At 30.0% G+C, this 22,613-nt stretch overlaps 1 protein-coding gene across 1 annotated transcript in view; it reads left to right on the top strand.

Annotated features, from left to right (window-relative positions):
- Nucleotides 1-9,225: 9,225 nt before the first annotated feature.
- LOC103838542 ((E,E)-geranyllinalool synthase) overlaps nucleotides 9,226-22,613 on the top strand; it is a 30,219-nt gene continuing 16,831 nt past the window's right edge. Inside the window, exons 1-9 of the mRNA XM_009114987.3 lie at nucleotides 9,226-15,953; nucleotides 20,521-20,722; nucleotides 20,807-21,036; nucleotides 21,135-21,258; nucleotides 21,355-21,470; nucleotides 21,582-21,775; nucleotides 21,855-21,970; nucleotides 22,062-22,160; nucleotides 22,305-22,520. Coding sequence (XP_009113235.2) covers nucleotides 15,572-15,953; nucleotides 20,521-20,722; nucleotides 20,807-21,036; nucleotides 21,135-21,258; nucleotides 21,355-21,470; nucleotides 21,582-21,775; nucleotides 21,855-21,970; nucleotides 22,062-22,160; nucleotides 22,305-22,520 — 1,679 coding nt within the window. The 5' untranslated portion in view covers nucleotides 9,226-15,571. The remainder of the gene's footprint in view (nucleotides 15,954-20,520; nucleotides 20,723-20,806; nucleotides 21,037-21,134; nucleotides 21,259-21,354; nucleotides 21,471-21,581; nucleotides 21,776-21,854; nucleotides 21,971-22,061; nucleotides 22,161-22,304; nucleotides 22,521-22,613) is intronic.

Genomic DNA, 22,613 nt, shown 5'->3' with positions numbered 1-22,613 from the left:
TTTAAAAAGATTTTGTCAGAATATTTTAAATATATTCATTTGTATTTCAAATAAAATGATAAAGATATTAAAAGATATAATAATGAACTTATGTAAAATATGATATTTTTTAGGAATGGTCCAAACTAAAAAAAACACACATGAAAAGAAGTCATGACTTTTGTTTTAATATATAAGATTTATACGAGATAATTGTTAAGTTAGGGTTTTTTTAATTTAATTTCCGTTTACTAAAATTACATTAATTAAAAGCGTAGCATATATACTGTGACCTTATAAACGTCTGTATAAACACCGTATTTGCGCTCATCCAAACCATCACTGTATTATGCTGCCGTACTCTAAAAACAGTACAATATATTACTGAACAGCATATATACAACAACGTATATACGGGTGTATCAGCCGTATTTTAGAACACTGCTAAATATATATTAATGTTTACTAACAAAAGTATTTAATTGTTACATCATATGTAAAAACTGTTTACTGTACTTGTTTTATGTTGATGCCTTGATGGATCCTGGAAACATAATGGCCCTATCAATGGTGTAGTTTGTCATCTTCAGCGTTATTTGTATAATCAACCATTGCCGTGCTAAAAAAAATACTACGCAAATAACATTTTACCAAAAAATAAAAATAAAACGTCATGTTGATGCTGGTCATAGTACTCGTTACAATGATCAAAGAATCAAAACCATCCCGCTTTGAATGGTTTGACATAAAATTGTAGTAGTGTGTATGTTTTCAAAGATGTGTTTAACGCTAATGGGCCTACCAAACAAATAATTGTGAACGACAGACAAAACTTGATTTTTGGCATTACTGTTTGTTTATCGCCTTGCAAAAGCATAATTAATTAGTAAGCCATTTTTTTGTCAACAATTAATTAGTAAGCCAATTCAAAAAAACACACTAATTAGACTGTTTCACGAGTAAACTGAACCTTCAAATTTTCATGTTTCCGATATATCACTAATTATCACTTCAGTCTTTTTTTTTTCCTTTTTTTGTGACAATATGTCTTAATCTATACTATTAAAAGGGGAGGAATTTTAAAAAATCTACCTATGAAAAGTTATTGTGCACCCTTTTATTAATCTTTCAAAATAAGACTAGCTAAAATAATCTTTGTAACATCTCCTAATATTAATCCTATATGTACGCTTCTTATTTGGAAAATCATTAATATCTTTAGAATATTATAATAACAATCTAGACAACTACATAAATATGCTTTTAAAGTATTACCTTTTTACTATATAATATAGTTACCATATAATACACTACTATTTCACGTGAATTATACAGTGTTGGTGTCCTTATTCTAATCATGATGGATGGCTAATACATATATAACCAAAACCAAAATTACATGGAGACACAATCGTATAATAATTTATGTATGAATAAACAGTTTAAGTATGCATATTTCTGATCCTATACATTTGGACCAAATTAGATATTTAAAAAATTTCAGTTTAAGTTCGGGTTGATTCTTTTCGTATCCATAATTCAAACACCTGTAAAATACAAATAAATTTTGGGTATATAATAGATACAAATCGTTTCAGATATTAAAATCCGAAACAGACTTGAACTACTCGACAATCCAAAATAAATATCCAAAATATTTAAATATCTAAAAAACCAAACATTTTACCTGAAATCTTATCCGAAGAACCAGAAATATCTAAAATGTTATTTCAATATCCAAAATCTATTTCTTAAAATTTGAAATTGTACCCAAAACCCGAAAACCCAAACCTAGAAATACAAAATTATCTGTAATACCAAAATCATATTTAAAATATCCAAATATATCTAATATACATAAAATATTCAGGTATTTTGGATACCTGATCGAATCTTTGATAGGACCTGAACTCGACATAGACTCGCGGGTCCAAAAAATACGCAATATGTACTTTACCCTGGATCTGAACCAAACCCGAACATGTATTTCTGGGTGGTTTTTATTCAGTTTTTCTGATTCATATAAAATACATAGACCTAAGAGACAGTTACACAAAAGTATATATATAAAACTTCAAATAAACTAATTTATAAATTATTAACTTAAAAAAAACTATTTTTCGATATAATACGACTTTTGTAACATAATAATCTAAACAATCATAAAACACTATTTCATATCAAAATTTGTTTTTAATCAAAAATAACCCGCGCTTCGAAAGCGCGGGTCAAAATCTAGTATCAGATTAAAAAGGCAAAGTCCAACAAACTAAGACGAATACTAATTTAATTCTTTTTGAAACGGTTTGATAGGTCACACATCAGTTTGATGAGTTTTCATAAAACGGCGACACATCTGCCAGAAAAATTCACCACCGCGAACTTTAAAAATCTGCTTCCACAAATCTTCATGTCTCCATTCCATCCTTATCCATTAGCTTGCAAAGAAACCAATATCAACTGAAGAAACTGATTTCAACTAAAGAAGTTTCTTCAACCGTTCGAGTAGAGCGCGCTCACGTCTCCGGCATATCTCCACCCGGAGATCTTCCCGCCCGCTAAGGATTGACGGCTCAGCAAACACGATAATGCTTATTAGTGTTCATAATACATGTAAATGAGTAGTTAGAGTAATTAATTAAACACTTGTATATATAGTGAACATTGTACACACATTAATCTTAATGAAGATATTTTCATTTTACTATCTTTGCTGATATGGTATCAGAACGACTGAGCTGAGCTCAACCATTTCTCTGATCACTTCTGATCATCGTCTTCGTTAACTCACTATCTCTGATCATTCATGATTTTCTTCATCTATGATCGTCATTGTTCCTCGACTCTTCGACTTTCGATTTCTTCGATCCATCTTCACTCCGCATCTCGCAATCTCCGATCATCAGTTCTTCTTTCCCGATCATTCATCGTTGATCTCTTCCAGTTTTGTCTAACAAAATGGAAAAGTGAAAATGTAACTCAAAATACAGAAGCTCAACTCTAGAGCTTCAGTCTCCAATTCATCGTGAATCTTCTCCAGCTTCTGATCCTCGTCGTAAAGCATTATGATCTTCAAATCGAGCTGTTAATCTTCCTAATCTTGATGTTCCAGCTGTGATTCGCTCTTCTAAACCGTTTGAGGTATCCAAATCTCCTGATAACATACATAGTCCTTACCACTTGCATCGCTCCAATCATTCAGGCTCAGTATTAGCATCTGAGGCTCTAGATGGAACGAACTATAGCATTTGGACTATTGCTATGACTACTAGTTTAGAAGTGAAGAAAAAGCTAGGATTTATTGATTGATTTATTGTTATGTCTACTGAGAATGATCCTTTCCACAAGTTTTTGTACTGTTGCAGCAGTACGGTTAAATCATGGTTGCTCAACAGTGTCTCTAAACAGATATACACAAGTATTATGTATTTCAAAGCAGCCTTTGATATGTGAAAAGATTTACACACTCGATTTCACAATTCAAATCTTTCAAGACTATACAAGCTTAGTCATCAACTACACTCTCTTCCTCATGGAAGCATGGATATGTATTCTTATCATACTAAGACACAATCCTTATGGGGAAAACTCAATAGTCTACATGTTCTAGCTCTCTTTTGAAGGTCTCATGACTTAGAATGAGAATAACAGAGTTATTGACTTTCTCATGGGTCTCAATGACAGTTATGATCATGTGCGCAGTCAAATCCTCATGAAAAAGTTTCCACCATCTTTATCTGAGGTATACAATATTCTGAATCATGAAGATAGTCAACATTCTGCAAGAACTTCTTCTCAGTCTGGTGTTGATGCAAGTGCATTCCAAGTCTCTGCGAATGCTCCGTATGATAAGTCTTGTCCAGTATGTATTCATTCTGGAGGTTTTGGTCACATTATTAATTGATGCTACAAGATCCATGGCTATCCATCGGGTCTCAAACCAAGAGGGAAAGTTTATCCTCAGAAGAAAACTTCCTCTCAACATGTACCTGCTTCCACAAATGCAATCACTTCAGAGTTAAGTGACAAAAATAAGTCATCTTCAAAGATTGTGAATACTTCCATGTCTTCATCTCTCATTCCAGAACAACTGCAAAAGTTCATTGCCTACTTCAGTGCTTAAGTACAAGACTAGAGCGATACACCAATATCTAATGGACTTCTTCCTTCTCTTTTAGATGTACCATCGGCTTGCAAAGCGTCTGGTATGTCTCTACTTTTATACACTTTTTCTCTCATTGGCATGTTTTCAGCTCTCTCTTCTGGAAATGCATTAGTTTCAAGTGACCCTTGGTCTTGGGTAATAGATTCGGGTGCTACACATCACGTTTATCATAATAGATCTCTTTTCACCACTTTAAAACATTTACTAAATACCTTTGTCACTTTACCAACTCGAAACTCAGTCAGCATTATTGGTATAGGTCCAATTACACTCAGTGATAACTTTGAAAAACTTATTGTTCATTCCCTAATTTCATTTCAATTAGCTGAGTGTTAGTTGCCTTACTAAGGATACATAATCTGTGATTGGTTTCACTACTACTGCGTGTTTTATACATGATCTTACACGGGAGTTGATGGTTGGCAAGGGTAGAAAAGTTTACAACCTCTATGTTCTTGATTCAGGTTATCTGCTTCATGCTTCTTTTAATAATAATCAGAACGAAATAGTTTTTGCTTCTTTCATAGATATCCAACAGGTCATAAGCGTTATATGTTACTTGATTGTGAAACTAATGGCATTTCCGCTTCTCGGCTTGTCATATTTCATGAAACAATATTTAATTTTTATGGTTCATCTCTTCCTGACACCGCAAAAGCTTTCTTTCCACGTCTTGCTCTTCCTGATGATATTGTACCTTCTTAACCACCATCTTCCGGTGAAAAATCAGCTCATGTCTATTCACCTTCTGATGTAGGCATGCTTTCTGAAACTGCATCTCGTTTAAAGAAAAGACCATCTTATTTGCAAGACTGTTTGGGCAATTATGTTCATTCTCTCTATCCTTTATCAGACTTTCTTTCCTATGATAAACTTTCCTCTTCTTATTTTTCCTTTATCAACTCTTCCACCTGCATGATGATTGCTCCTTCCACTTTTAATGAGGCGAAGAAGTCCAAAATCTGGTGTAAAGCTGTGGATGATGAGTTTGAGTCTTTAAAAAAGTTTGATACTTGGTCAGTTTATTCTCTACCTGAAGGCAAGATTACCATTGGATGCATATGGCTTTTTAAACTCAAACCGAATGCAAACGGATCAGTTGAGCGTCCTAAGGTCGTTTAGTGGCAAAAGGGTATACACATCAAGAAGGAATATACTTTGTGGATACCTTCTCTCCGGTTGCCAAGATGGTGACTGTCAAAATGATATTTTCCCTGGCTGCTAAAAAGAAATGCTTTCTTTATCAGTTAGACATTTCTAACGCTTTTTTCAATGGTGATTTGTCTGAAGAGATATATATGGATATTCCTCAAGGTTATGCAGAAAGAAAGGGGGACAATCTGCCACAGAATGCAGTATTGAAACTCAAGAAGTCTATCTACGGGCTTAAACAAGCATCTCGTCAGTGGTTTTTAAAATTTTCTTCAACTCTTCTTCGTATGGGTTTTGAAAAGATTAATGGTGATCACACTCTCTTCTGGTCTCATTAAGCTGACAAGTTTCTCATGGTTCTGGTCTACATAGATGATATTCTCATTGCCAGCAATTCAGAGACTTCTATCTCTATGTTGATCACTCAACTGTCTTCTTGTTTTGAGCTTCGGGATATTGGCTAACCGAGATACTTCCTTGTCATTGAAATTGGTCGTTCTGCATTAGGGATTTCCTTATTTCAACGCAAGTATATACTTGACCTTCTTACTAATGCTGGATTGTCGTCCTTCCCCTGTTCCCATGGATCCTAGCATCAAGCTTTCGTCTGAAGATGGTGAACTCATTCCTAATGCTGAAGCTTATCGAGGATTGGGAAAGTACTATATCTTACCATTATACGTCCGGAAATATTCTTTGCTGTTCAAAAGCTATGACAATATTCTTCAACTCCTCAAGTTCCTCATCTCAAAGCTGCACAAAAAGTTCTTCATTATTTCAAAGGAACCATCGGCCAAGCTATATTTTACCCCGTTGATGATGACTTTCAGGTCAAAGCATTGTGTGATTCAGATTGGTCACAATGTCCCGATTCTCAACGTTCTATCTCCGGGTTTTGCATCTTCAATGGCAATTCTTTGGTGTCCTGGAAATCGAAGAATCAATATGTCTTTTCTCATTCATCCGCTGAGGCTGAATATTGCTCTATGGCCTTCACCACTAAAGAAGTTATATGGCTATCTCGAATGGTAAATGACTTGCAGGTTTCTGCTCCAATAATACCAGTTCTTTATTGTGATAGTACTACAGCTCTTCATATAGTTAAGAACCATGTATTTCACGAGAGAACCAAGCATATAGATAGGGATTGTCACTCCATTTCAGGAAAGATTGTAGCTGGTCAGATCAAGACACTTCATGTGAGATCAGAGAATCAGCTCGCGGATCCGTTCACTAAGCCACTCAATCCTACTATGTTTCATAAATTCATGTCCAAGATGAGTTTTCATCAACTTCTAACGCCATCTTGAAGGAGACTATTAGTGTTCATAATACTTGTAAATGAGTAGTTAGAGTAGTTAATTTAACATTTGTAGTGAACATTATACACATATTAATGTTAATGCAGATATTTTCACTTTACTCTCTTTGTTAATATTGCCCAATCAAAGGTTGGTGCTTTCGGTTGATTAAAGGCTGGCTGGGATTGATTTGATTCACCGAGAGTCTCTTCGAGAAACTGATCCAAGATCGAACTTTTATTACAATCGACCTGATAAAGATATAAGACCATGAAGAAACTGATCAGTTCTGGATCGAAACAATACAAAATCGCCACTGCTAAATACAAAATCTGATTAAACCAAAAAAGAAATAGAAATATGTTACAACAAAAAGATAAAACTCGAATTCCTCAGAAAGATGGAAATTTGATAAGTATCACTTCAGTCAATATCACTTCAATCACTAATATATCCACCCCTCACTCTGTCACACTTACTTAAACAATATTTACATAAAATACGAAAATAGTACAAATTCCACCACTCACACTCTTTCCCTCCCTTTCACACCTGTTTTCAACTGTTCTTTTCCTTTCAATTGTACAATATTTTTCTTTTAACGAACTCTAATGAAACCACAATTTTCGGATTCTAACTCTGCGAGACAAAACGACCAAAACGTACATATGCATGTTGAATGCAGCTGTAACGAAAACGACATACGGAACTGTAACCAGTTAAATATGACCCCTATGCACAAAACCCAAACTTAGCACCGAATCAATTAACCACAGATTTTTATTGAATTTCATGCATATTGTAATTTATATACCTTTATGTTAATCAGAGCCGTGCCTACTTGAGAATATTTGAAGCACTTGTTTATGTTAAATAACTTTTACAAAAAAAAAATCATAGGGCATAATATATTTTTGTAATTCCACTTGATAATGTTACCGGTCAGAACAATCGTTTCCTCTCAATCAATAATATGTTTAAAGTTTTTATCATCTAGTTTTTTTTTTTAACGTAACCATATTATTTATTTTGGACATGACCAAAGTCATGTAGTTTTTTGGTAACCGATTACAGAATTAATGGAACATATAAAATGAACCATAACAACAATAGGAGAACACTTTCCTATTGAGTAAAACGATCATAACTAGAAAATCTAGCTACGTCTACCACGGTTCCCACGACCTGATTACCCCGTCCACGGCTTGTGGGTTGACAATGCATCTCCCTAGCCTTTGTACTTGGTTTAACCGGCCTTTCTCGAAGGATTCTTTTCCCAAATGGTGTCAAGTAACCCATTGACTCTGTTTCATCAGATTCCACTGTATCTTCTCCTTCCTCTTCCATATTGATCAAGGAGGCAAATTTGTTAGAACCTAAATCAGGTTCAAAGATACAAGCACCATCTCTGGCGCCTGTAAAGATTTTTTGAGAAGTTGAGGCGGTTGATATCTTTTGGGCAGGCTCCGGAGTTGGAGTCTCAACTGTGTCATTAATTCAGATAATTGAAGGAGATAATTGAAGGAGAATTACACATGTTCTCAAGTTAGTTTTTTAATGAAAGACTCAAATATGTGTTTTTGTAAATTTAAAGAACGATAAACAAGGCAACTAATTTATATAAATTTGATAGTACCATTATTTTAAGAATATTAGCACAAATCTTCATATGCATGTTGTTAATTAAAACATATATCTTCGGGCACACTTCTTATAAGTGTAAATGAATGAATTAGCCTAGCAAACAATGTTATGGAACGGCTCATCCATAGATGCTTTGAAGTTGGATACATAGCTTAATAAAATATTTATTTTGTATATTTTGGATTTTATGTAGAAAGTAATTTTCTGTTATATATTTCATCCGTATCATTTTAACCGTCGTTTTACGCACACAGATTAATAAAATATTTAGTTTTGTATATTTTCTAAATAAAAAAAATTGTTAACTATACACCTAATCATATTTTAACCAATATAAAATAAACATGAACTACCAAACTACTATTCCCTAATTACAAATCAAAATCTTTAAATCGGAGCACATACTGCATGATCCGAACCCAAGAAACAACTGATAACATCAGAATTAGAAATAAGCTTGAGGAAGCAATTTGATAGAACCAAAATAAGGATCACTCTTTCGGTAAGGTTGATATGAACTCAGATCCGAGAGGATTGAGAACTGATGGATCGAGGGGTGATACTAAGGGTTGCGGAATAGCCCAAAGATACTACCAGAGTTTCGAAGGTTGCCGGATGTGACGCACCGGTCCAACACAACGAAGTGGTTTGCTTGGAGATGACCTCACCAAGAAAAGTATGAATGTTCTAAACAAAGAACAATGAGAGAAAACTCAAAATAAGCAAAGGAAAATCGATGTCGATTTTATTAAGGGGATCATCACATACTTATAAGGTTTGTGAGTCAAAGAAACATAAAGACATTTGTGGGAAAAGACAACATAGAAAATAGAAATGAATGAAAACAAGACATAGAAACTAGAAATGAAGATTTTGACTAAAGACTGGTCAAGGTGCGGATTCTTGTGTTGACTGGTCCAGATTCACAAAGATGTCCAGGTTCATTCTGTGGTGATCAGGTCGTCCGCGGTAAGGAGCAGGACGGACGTAAGGCTGTCCGCATGGTTGATCGTCGATGATCCATGAACGGATGAAGAGATAGCTCGACCCAAATCTTCAGAGAGCTTAAGTATCCTTCCTTTGGAGTAGTTGGAAGCATCGATCATCATGAAATCATCAAAGTGGTTGGAAATGTCGATGATCATGAGTTCTGGCTTGACTGTTGGCTCTAGAATGGTGAATGGGTCGGCTAAGAACGCATGTGGTTTGGCTGATTCGGTCATCAGGTCATGGATCCATCCTTAGGTCACGTCCGGGTGCACGCGGGTCGATCCGGTACATAGCTCTGTCCGTTGATCTGGTACGGCTGAATGGCTGAACCTCAGTTGGACTGATCTGATCGTCTTGGTCACCATGCTGAGTCTGCTCCACGTCCTGGTCCAGGTCCTGGATTCTATCACAATTATCCCCGCCCTATACTGGCGAACTGAAGGAAAACCAAATCCTATTATATTTCTACCTTGAGAATGTTTTGCGTTATTTAATATAAAAATTGTATTTCGGGGGAATCAAAACTACATCCTATATAAAGCCTTTAAATTGACTAATGGCAAAGAAATTTCTACAATTCTACCAAGTTTAGAATGTATTTTGATAAAACTATGCTAGTTAGATGCTTTACATATTATTTCATCTTTTACGTACGTTGTTTAAAGTAAAAAAAGTTCGAAGGTTTTCTTTGCATACAAATTTACAAAAATTAATGAGATGATGGTGCTGTCAAAATAAAAATTATACGTTTCTAAATTTTAGTTATCCCAATTAATTAGAAGTGCTTGTGGCCTTTGAATCACTTGGCTATGTCGTGTATATGGCCATCCTTGTTCTACTCCACACCACAAAAATCAAAGGCAAAGACAAAAATAATTTTCCAGTCGTACTTTTCTAAAATGAATATTGCATCTTCATTTCCGTAATTTTTAAACCAGAGAGATTCAGCGTGTACTCGATCAGTCTTTATCACAGATACTAAACAAAAACTAAAGAACCTATCATATATTGATAGAAAATTATAACTATAATATTTCAATAGAATAATATGATAGTATTTCTCTTCTTCTTCTTTTGTGCAACTGATTGTATTTCTTTATTAATATATCTAGCTATTATTTTCCTAGTTTTAATGTTTTATCATTTCAATTACGGAAAATCACATTTTAAATATTGAAAGTAATAGCATTTTTAATCCTGAAAGTGATACATACAAGAAATATAAAATTCAACCATTTTCACAAACAATTCTAATACTCAAACGGAATTATATCAAACCTCAAACGTGCTTCCCGTCAAAAAAATTGGCAGAACAGTAACTCTGTTAGATGACGTGGCATTTTCAAAAGAAATTATTATTAAAATGATTTAAAAAATTAAATTATTATTTATTATATAATTAAGAAAATAAATAATTTTGGACAAAGTAAAAAATTAATAATTTAGAAAAACTAAAAAATATTTCTTTTGAAAAATAAAAATATTTTCTTTTGAAAAATAAAAATATTTTTAATATATTAGATTTTAATAAAAATCTTTTTATCTCACAATGTTGTATTTAAAATAAAATATTTTGTCTTAAGTGTAATTTTCGAAAAATAATTATTTCTGTTTAACCTTTTCAAACTCCTTTTTAAAATTAAATGGTTTACGAAGAGAAATTTTTAACACTTATATTTTAAATTTTAATTTTTTTACACTTTTCATAATTTTAGTTTTTATAATTTAATGTATTAAATTTATTTTATAAATAATAAAATTTAGGTTTTATAAATGTTTAATTTTTCTTAATTTAATCAAAATTATATATTTTCTGAATTATATATTAAATAATAAAATGATAATAATTTTTTAATAATATTTTTAAATGCCATGTCAACTAACAAATTTACTGTTTTGTAAATACGTGAGGTTTGATATGATAAGAAAATTAGTTTGAGTGTTATAAGTTTTAGCAAAAGTTAAGTTTAAACTGCCTGTATGTATCATTTTGAAGGTTAAAATGTGATTTTCTCTTTTAACCCAAAAAAATGTGATTTTCTCTTTCGATTACTTAATTATGTTTTCACTGTGTACTTGTATATGGCTGCATACTTATATTTGAGCACACCTTAATAAAAAATAGTCGCCAAACTTATGTTAAAATCCGTTTTTATTGAATACGTGAATTCATATACGATGCGGTATTGAAAATTCAAAGAGAGAATAGTCCCCAAACTTTTGTTAAAATTTATTTCTTTTAAGGCTATGAAAAAGTCAATAGAAATTTGCGTGTGTTCATTTAAGGTTACGGAGATTCTTTTAAACTTGTATTCCGTGTCTCATGCATACAACAATTGCCGTCTTCTATGATATTTCGGTTGCTTATGGCTGATGTTTCAGCCATTTTGACTTTTCAGTACCGGAATTTTTTTTTTAACTTGGCATAATATTTTTTTTTTCTAGAGATGTTTCTGTGTTCACATACATTATGAAAACGATAACTCGGCGGTCGGATGTATAGCTGACAATATTCATGGTTAGTCAGATACAGGAACTTGTGTTTGAAAACTTTTAAAGGTAAAAATTAACAGTTTGAAATTTTGAAGGTAATACAAATATTTACTTTTGAAATCATTTTAATTATTAGAGGAATTACAAAAAATGTTGTTAACATGTGTATTTTTTTTTTTTTGAGAAATACCATGTGTATTATTTCTAGACTGTGATCACTGATGTTAAAACAATGGCTTCGATTCTGATTTAACTGCTTGATGGATGATTCACTCAGTCTTTGAAGCAATGAACTATATTTTGGGTTATCATCTTAGGATTCAAAAGGTTTTCTTTGTAGATAGTTCATCTTATTTATGTATCTCAAATAAAACATGATGGAGGTTGTCTGCCAGATAAGTGATAAATTGCGTGTGATCCAAGACCGCGTCACAAGGATGCTGATTGTAGTGGGCGAAGAAGTTGATGGTCATCATTGGTTACTAATTTATAGAAGTATGGAAACAGCAGCATCATTGCATATCTCGAATCAGCTCTCTACTGATAAACAATTGGAGCACCCGTCTTCGAAAGCTTTAACCTTTTACCTATTTTTGGTTTTAGTAGTTCTAGTGAATTTCACAACAAGACGTGTGAGATTTGAAAGTGCGCTAAACAAAAGATGTTTCTCATACTAGTTTGAATAAATCAACGAATGTTTTTAACTTTATATACTGCAATCCTTAGGAACCATAAAAAAAACTACTTGAATGTATTGACAATAGTGGACAACTCACAACTACTATAGAGAGCTTCAGATTTACATACTTTCGGATAAGACATCAGCTCATGCAACTCTTCAACACTTTATTACTTCACTTAAAAGACAATTTGAGAAAAAATAAAAAAAATCAGAAATGATACTGGAAACAATTCATTTTTTTTCGTGAGATTTCTTGTGTTTCGATCTCCCAACAGAGTGGTCCCATTAATAAAAGCATTGACACAAATTTCACATTTCGGGGAATATATAGAGTTCTCTATTTTTTAGTAGTATGTAGAATATCTCTGAGAATGTTTTACTCTAAAATAGAGTATAAAGGTAAAAATAGAATAGTACTGCAGATGCTCATAAGTAGTTTTAATTTTTGAGATTTTTAGCTGTTATAGTTGAAAACTGTGATAAATAGTAATAAGAGAAAGCAGTTTAATGGGTTAAGTGTCACTATTTTTTTTTGCTAAGAAGGTCAATATAATTTCAAAAAATGAAGAATGATGTTTAGATAGAGTGATTCACGAAATGTAAAACATACATAATTGATTCCATGGCAAAAACAATTAAAAACATAGAAGTAATAAAACAATCGATACTTTCGTCCATTCAGCTATGTAGCGAACATGAAATAAGTAACCGATACAAACTTGAAACACTTAAGTTAGAGATTTAGCCGGTAGGAAGAACCCCGAAGAACTCACGACCAACAGCAAGCCGATTCAGCATATCACATGAAGCAGAAGTCCATTCCTCTGAAGCTTCACTATTGTGATCGGTAACTATGAAGCGGTAAAAGATATATATACCACAGGTACAGAATTAGATCAAAACCCAATAGGTATCATAATAATATGAGAAGAGTAAGAGAACATATTCTATAACTTTTGTATGGTTCAAAGTAAATAAACGAGTGTACAAACGTACTTTTACTCGTGTCTTATACAGTTATACCTTATTTTCTTCATGGAAACTCGTGATCCTTTCCATACCCACTTTGGGGTAGGTCTGTCTCAACGGAGAACCACACGACTATATTGATTTAGTCGTGTTCTATAACTAAGACACTAGATTTTGACCCGCGCTTAGAAAGCGCGGGTTTATTTTATTTTCATTATTGATCCAAAACTGATTTAAAAACTACTATTATTTTCGTTTTAAATCTTAACAATTGAATTTTTTATGTTTTAATCTTTTTTTTTCTTCAAAATGTGATATTTCTCGAAATGAATTTAAAGATGATATGTGTGACTTAATAGCATATATATATAGTAATGATAACTTTAAACTGAAAATAAGTTTAGCCACAATATACAATATACAATATTTTTAATGATAAGTCTAACCATCAATATACAATATTTTTAATCCTTATTCGATTTAGAAGCTACTACTATTTTTGAAAGCATGAGTGTTTTTATCTCAACTTTTTATTAGAAAACAAATAATTTAACAGTTTTTTATTATAATGTTTGAGTTTCAAGTACTATATTCATATCCAACCCAAATCTGTGGTTGAACCAGTAAAAGTGAATTTTTTTTATAATCTGGTCCGGATTTAATGAAAAAATCATTTATTAAAATCCTATTGAAAACCTCAATAAAAACCCAAAAATTGCTATTAACCCCGTGATTTGATACTATTTCTAATTAAATTTGTCAAATACTTTGTAATATTGCATAAACTTGTGATTCTTTAGATTTTGATGAAAGTTTATTATGTCAACCAAAAAAAATGATAATATGATTTTTTTTAATGATATGACAGTATTAGTTTATTTTTTATTAATAACCTATTATAAGTTTGTATTTTTATTTTAAATTTAAATTTAATTTTATGATAATTTTTAAAATATTCTTACACTCATAATTGCTACATTAATATTATGTAAAAAAATGACATAATAAATTATTTTATGTGAAGGTGTTATGTAATATAAATTGTTTATTTGTATTTAACACTTTGATATAAAAGATAGAAAATAAATTATAGGTTAGATAAGAAAATCAGTATTATAAAATATATTTTAGTTTTTTAAAATAAGATTGGGCCACAAGCTTGTTAGATTATGTTAGCGGATGCATTATGGTTGGATTTTTTGGTTAAAAGGCCTAATACAATCGTTCCAATAATATTAGGATTTAATTAAATAGATTATTATGTATATTTGTTATAGTTAGTGAATATAGCATTTTTAAAGGAAGAAGAATATCCAACGTTTGCCTAAACGTCCTCGAAAATATAGTATAACTGATTTTGTTTCTGTTTTGATTTGAATGTTAAATAAGGCAAACAAATAATTTAAAAAGATAGAAATAAGGGAATGGCATATTCTTGTAAATAACTTCAAAATCTAAGGGCAGAATCCTAGTTAGTGAATATAGCATTTTTAAAGGAAGAAGAATATCCAACGTTTGCCTAAACGTCCTCGAAAATATAGTATAACTGATTTTGTTTCTGTTTTGATTTGAATGTTAAATAAGGCAAACAAATAATTTAAAAAGATAGAAATAAGGGAATGGCATATTCTTGTAAATAACTTCAAAATCTAAGGGCAGAATCCTAGTAGGGATTCTGCTTTAATAGTATAGATAGATATCGATAAAGGTTTTTTTATTTTTTGCTAACATATCGATAAAGTTTAAAACTGAGAAAAGATATATTGACACAAGTTACAGAGATATGTGGAGATACACGTATATAAATATTATTTTCATGATTTCTTTTGGAAATTCTTAATTATGACAATTGTTTAAAAAAAATGACGTGGGGACTATAACATAATTTTATTTCTTTAAGAATACTGACTCACTATGACGCTATGATAACATGGGCATATTTAACAATATAAGTGAACTCGTTGGATCTCCATTTAATATTATTGGGACACTATGAATAGACTATTCTTGTAAAAGAGACGATGTCATTCAAACTACTCATCTCAAACCACATTTTTCACATTGTTATATTTAATATCAAATATTCATACTCTCTTCTCTATATAAACACATCCGAATTAGTGAGCCATTTATTAATACACATAATCTAAAGACCATCTTGAGAAGAAAAAAAAAAGCGAGAGAGAGAGAGAGACAATGAAGTTCCCTTACGGTTCTTCTAATGATGATCTCCACGCTTTGGTCAATCAGATCAAGAGTGACATTCAGTTGTCCACCATTAATTTTGATCCTTACTCATTTGTCTCTCCTTCTGCTTACGATATGGCTTGGTTAGCTATGGTGGAAGAAGACCACAACGTAGATGATGATGATGAGCTTAAACCTATGTTCCAAGATTCTCTAGATTGGATTTTGTGTAATCAAAATGCCAGAGAGGGTTACTGGGGAAACTCCGGCTGTCCTACTCCAGTGTCTGAAGCCGGAGAAGACAGAGACGACATGTACACTCTAACTTCCACTCTTGCTTGTGTTCTTGTTCTTCACAAATGGAACATTGGGTGTTTTCATCTCCACAAAGGTGCGTTGACTGAGCTGACTGAGCATTATTGTTGCCCTTTAAGAAAATTATCTGTAAATGTTTTTCTTTGAACAACTATCTGTAAATGTAAAACTTGACTTACTACATACATATCACATTCATCATGCATGGCCTACTTCGTTCTTCACGTGCATATACAATTAAATGTTTTGTTCTACAGAAAATTATATATTTACTGTTGGTCGCATTTTTGTCATGTTTCTGTTTCCAAAAACAATAAATAGAATTTTTGGCGTGTCTTTGCTAATTTGATCATAATAAACATGCAAAAGTATTAAAAGTATTTTTCTATCATAAACAATCGTTGTACCCGGAAATGGAAATTAATTTTTTTTCTTAATCCTTACTAATAAAAGGGACCTTTTGAGGCTCCATAAAGCGTCCACATCAGCAAAAAAAACTTCTCACGTAAGATGACACATGGCATAAAATATAGTTTTACATTTTAATATTACTAATTTTCGAAAATTATAAATAATATGTAAACATACAGCATAAAAAAATGAAAAAACTACATTAAACATATGTAAGATTATAATGTAACATTACCGTTGTATAAAAAAAAAAAAACATTATATATAATTTGGAAAATAATAAATATAATATAAACATACAACATAAAAAATAGAAATACTACATTAAACATATGTACGATTACCATTTTACATTTTTATTTTAAATAAATAATAAGTAAACATACAATATAAAAAATGGAAAAACTACATTAAACATATGTAAGACTACCATTTTTCACTAAAAAAAAGACGTCTTATCTCCATAATGTAACATTAATATTTTGTAAAAAAAACATTATATATAATTTTAAAAATAATAAATAATATGTAAACATACAAGATAAAAAAATGAAAATACTACATTAAACATATGTAATATTACCATTTTACACTTAAAAAACGGCTTATCTCCATAATGTAACATTACCATTTTATAAAAAAAATAAAAAAACATAAATATAACTATTTGACTATTTGTCCAAGTTCTTCTATTAAATATTACCGTTTTACATTAAAAATGGAAAAATACATTAAGACTTAAAATATAAAATATAAATATTAACTAAATATAAAGTATAAGAAAGAGAAATACTCAATATATAGAAAAAATAATAATTAAATATTATAAATATATTAATATACGAATTATATATACAATAATAAGTAAATGCACAATTTTAAAAAAAATGGAAAGAGTACATTAAATATTAAACATCTATCTTAAAATGTAAAATATAGATATTAAGTAAATAGAAAGTATAAGAAAAAGAAATACACAACTTAAAAACATTGGAAAAAGTATATTAAGATTTAAACATCTATCTTAAAATGAAAAATATAGATATTACGCAAATAGAAAGTATAAGAAAAAGAAATACACAATTTGAAAAAAATGGAAAAATTACATTAGTATTTAAACATCTATCTTAAAATGTAAATCTATCTTAAATTATAAAATTATTAGTAAATAGAAAGTATAAGAAGTAGAAATACACAATATAAAGAAAAATAAATATTAAGTAAATATATAATATAAGTAAATCCCCAATTTAAAAAATGGAACATTAAATTAAGATTTCAAAATATATCTGAAATTTAAAATATAGATATTACGTAAATAGAAAGTATAACAAATGGAAATATACAATTAAAAAAAATGGAAAACATACATTAAGATTTAAACATCTATCTTAAAATGTAAAATAGAGACATTAAGTAAATAAAAAGTACAAGAAATGGAAATACATATACAGGAAAATAAATAATAAGTAAATAATATAATATATAATATATGAATTATATAAATAATAATAAGTAAATATACAATTTTTTAAAAAAATGGAAAAGTTCATGAAGCATTAAACATCTATCTTAAAATGTAAAATGTAAAATATATAATAAAAGTAAATACACAATTTAAAAAAATGGAAAATGTACATTAAGATTTAAATATCTATTTTAAAATATAAAATATAGATATTATGTAAATAAAAAATATAAGAAATGGAAATAAACATTTTAAAAATGGAAAAAGTACATTAAAATTTATACATCTATCTTAAAATGTACATCTATTTTAAAATGGTAGTAAACTATATAAAAATGGAAATACCATATTAAACAAAAAAAAAAAAATGTATAGTTTTACATCAAGAAAGTCTCTATAAAACTCACTATTCCATCAACATCAACCTCACACTATCAAGGAAAACTTCAAAACACTCGAGCAAAAAAATGGTTCCACCATCAACTCTTGCCGTCCCAAAAACTTTTAATGACCTTGAAGGAGATTTTTTTATAACAACGAACTTTTTGTTAGGTGGATTCATTGTTGGGAAACCCGCAACTTCCAAAAGCCAAACTTATTCATGGGAATTGAATTGCTTTTCATAGACTCAAAGGTATTCTTACAAATTTAAATTAATCTAATCCATAATTTTATTGTTAATATTCATACTAACTCTTTCATGATCAAACCATTACAATTAATAACTATTCAAGCGTTTATCCCGAAACCATTACATCATGTTGGTTTAGTATTGTTTTTGGTTTAGTAACCGGTTTAGGATGGTCCTATTGTAAATATAATTTAAGTTAGTTTAGCATATTTTATGATTAAAATAACTTAAATTAAATAATAGTAATATTATGCTTAAAATACAATTTTAGAGAGTTTTCAAATATAGTTTGCATAACATTATAGGTGATGAATTTAATTTATTAAATTTGTTTATTACTTAAAACTATTTTTTTTTAAACATACTGAGTTATAAATATCAATGATGGATTGGTGAGTATAACATGAAGACAAAAATATAAATATTTGATTTTCAAGATAAGAAATTCAGCTTTTATTCAGTTACTCAATATATAATATCTTAAATTATTTTTTAAAAATATACATAATTTATATATATATATATATATATTAATCTTCCAAACTTAAACTATTATATTATATATGAATAATGTTTTTAAATAAAAATCATTTCTGATTTAAAAATAAAATAAAAACAACAAATGGTATTTTCAAATAATGGATATAATTTACATTATACTATCATTTAATAAGTATTACATACGTTTTGATATATCATTATTTTCTATTTCCAGAAAACAATAAATTGTTAAACATCAATATCACCTAGGTTAAGTATACGAACAACACAAATTCAAACATCACAAAAATATATTTACATAAACATTATAATACAATGATTTAATCAGAAAATACAATTCAAAAAAAACAATATTCAAAAGAATAGTAATATTTAAAAATCAAAGATATTTTTGCTAAATTTGTACTTACCTGGCTAAGTAGATCGACCATCTTTTTACGGATCGATCGATTGTTGAGCATGTGGTCGATCCGAAAATACTCTGCAGTTTGATTAAATTTCTAAAACATTTATTCCAACACTCAACAGATAGTTTTGATAAATATGATAACTAGATAGCCAACAAAATTCAAAAAAAATATTTAAATAGTAAAAAATATGTTAATTTAATGTGTTATAATTTAAAAATAAATTTTAATTATGACATGCATCTTAACATTTATATAAATATATATCATAACCTAAATATAAATAATTTAACAACTTAAATTAAAGAAAAAAAAAATCCCGGGCGTAGCCCGGGTTAATCCCTAGTTTGTATTATAAAAGTTGGTACCGTAAGCTGCAATTGAAAAAACAATATTTTATTTCTTAAAATTATACGACTATAACAAAAAGATTGATTATGGTTATTCTTTACTATCTTGGGTTTACTTGAATGCCATAAAGCTGGAATTCTTTTTTTTTTTATCTACTAACATAAAAATATTAATTTTGCGTTCTAGTTTCTTACACAAATTTTGAGGCTTTATATTCTAATTTTATTTAATATTTTTTATGTGTTTAGTTTATTTTATTTTCTAGATAGTAGTGCCCTGTAATGTCAATAATCTGATCCCCTTTTATACATTTTTTGTGAAGAGGTATATATAGTTTCCCAGCCACTGCACATTTCTTTATTTTATTTATAATATTCTTAGTTTCTTACTGCTAGTTTTTCATAAATAAAAATCGTAGAAAAGATAAAGATATAGATCTTATGTGAAAAATGTAAACCATGTGACCAGAATAATATAATAATATAAAACTGATTTATTTTAAATATGTCACTTTAGATTTTAAATTAAAATACTTTAATAACCTCATAAAAACTTCCGAAGAACATGTCTTTTACAAGATGTTCATATATTCTTTATTAAATCAAATACACCAAAATTTTAAAAATTAATTAAATATTTTGTATATTTGTAATAGTGTTATATAAAATAGAAAATAAAATTATCTCTCTAATACAATTATGAATAAATTAAAATTATATATTAAATCATATATTAATATTATTTTATTTTATATTAAGTATTTTGCCATTATTAGATTATTTAATTACAAAATTATTATATCGAAAAAAAAAGTTCACAAATAAAACTAACTATTCTACCGTTTGATATGTTTTTTTAAACTAATATTAACTAGGGAAGAGATACATCGAAAGAAGGACGGAGATGATAATTGAGAAATACAACAACGAAGAGGGATCTTATCCTCGTTGGTTCATTATCAAATTCACAGGAATCCTTGAGCACGCTCAACAACTTGACTTACACTTTGTTTTCTCTAGTCGCTGTATTCAAATGATCAAAGAGGTGTTTTATCAACGCCAAGAGATTCTCAAAAGGTAACGTTACATGAGAAGAAATCGTGATCAAAATAATTACCTCAAATAGATATATAAAACATAATCGGTTTCTTTGTTTTCCAGAGAAAAATTGTTGGATGATTGTAACCATATACCTCTACTGGCATATCTAGAGGTCTTGCCATCGATGTTATATGTCGAAAACCATGAAGACATGATAGTTAAGAGCCTCGACAATATCGATGGCTCTTTATTTCAGTCGCCTTCAGCAACTGCATCAGCATTTATGATCACCCGCAATGCAAAGTGTCTTGCATATCTTCGAAATGCCGTTCAAAGATGCCCTAATGGAGGTAAAATTTAAACTTCTAGTTATCCCAAAGCTATGTTTAAATATGGTATATTTAATTATAATATTTGTTAACAAGATATGTATGATTTCTTGTCTCAGTGCCACAAAAGTACCCTCTCAATGAAGAACTCATAAAACTCTCCATGGTTAATGTAATCGAGAATATCGGTTTGGGAGAGTTCTTTGGTAGTGATATTGAACATGTTCTTCAACAAGTTTACAGGTGAGGCTATATTAATAATCGCCATTTTTACATTTATTTTTCGATATATAGTTTATGTACGAAAAACCTGTTTCTTTTATTTCGTGTGTAATTAAGGAGTTACGAGGAAGAAAATATAGAGAGAATGCCTATCAGTTACCTAGCAGATAAACTGCACAAAGACTCTCTTGCATTTCGGATGTTAAGAATGCGAGGTCACACCGTTTCACCGAGTAAGAACTAATTCTTACTTCGATTAGTTATTGTATTTTTGAATTAAACTAAAGAGAATTATATGTTCTTTTCTTTACCGAGTTTAAAATTGTTTGTATAATACTCTCCAGGAAGCTTTTGCTGGTTCTTGAATGATCAGGAAACTCGAAATCATTTGGAAAGAAATACAGACTCTTTGTTCCTCGTCATCCTTAGTGTTAACAGAGCCACAGATCTCATGTTTCCAGGAGAGCAAGAGCTTGAAGAAGCAAGAGAGTATACTCGGAATCTACTTGAGCAAAGTCGGTCCATCGATGAACGAATGGTATAAAAAAATCAAAAAGTTGGAAATGTTTTAAGTGACTACAAAGGCCTGATTCAAATAAATGATAATCTGTTTTTAGATTAAGCATGAATTAAGTACTCCATGGATAGCTCGACTCAGACATCTTGATCATAGGATGTGGATTGAGGACAAAAACTCAAATGTTCTCTCAGTTGGAAAAGCCTCCTTTTTAAGGTATAAAAACTATATATGCAAATCATCTATCTAATATTGAATACTTCATTCACAAGCTAATTCCAGTTTATTTTTATGATCTATGAATCAGACTACATAATAGATACATCAACAAGCTGACTTATCTTGCAACAAGAAACTTCTTATTTCGACAAGCAATGTATAGACGCGAGCTAGAGGAATTAACAATGTAAGTTAGATTCTAGTTTAGAACTATGTGGTATTTGCAAGAACAAAAGCATTTCTTTTTTTTTCTGAAAAAGAAGAATAAAACAAAACATTTCACTATAGCAAAATTGCGTTTTTGGTCTAACAATTCAGCCATTTGTGACAGATGGGTAAAGAAATGGGGACTTAATGATATTGGTTTTGGTAGAGAGAAGACAACATATTGTTATTTTGCAACTGCGACTTCATTGCCCTTTGAATCTGCCATTAAAGTTGGAAAGCTTACAGCGAAGACTGCCATCCTCATCACAGTTGCCGACGATTTGTTTGATGAAGAAGGTTCTTTGGATGATTTGGAAGCTCTTACTAAAGCCGTTATAAGGTAAATTTGTTAAATATATAGTCATATAGATTCATATTAGGAATCCATTCATATTATAATCTTATCATTACTGTTGAATCTTAGTTGAATTAT

The sequence above is a fragment of the Brassica rapa genome, chromosome A09, assembly GCF_000309985.2.
Source record: "Brassica rapa cultivar Chiifu-401-42 chromosome A09, CAAS_Brap_v3.01, whole genome shotgun sequence".
Lineage (NCBI taxonomy): Eukaryota > Viridiplantae > Streptophyta > Magnoliopsida > Brassicales > Brassicaceae > Brassica > Brassica rapa.
The sequence above is the reverse complement of the archived record's forward strand: the minus strand, read 5'-3'. Positions and strand labels throughout refer to the sequence as shown.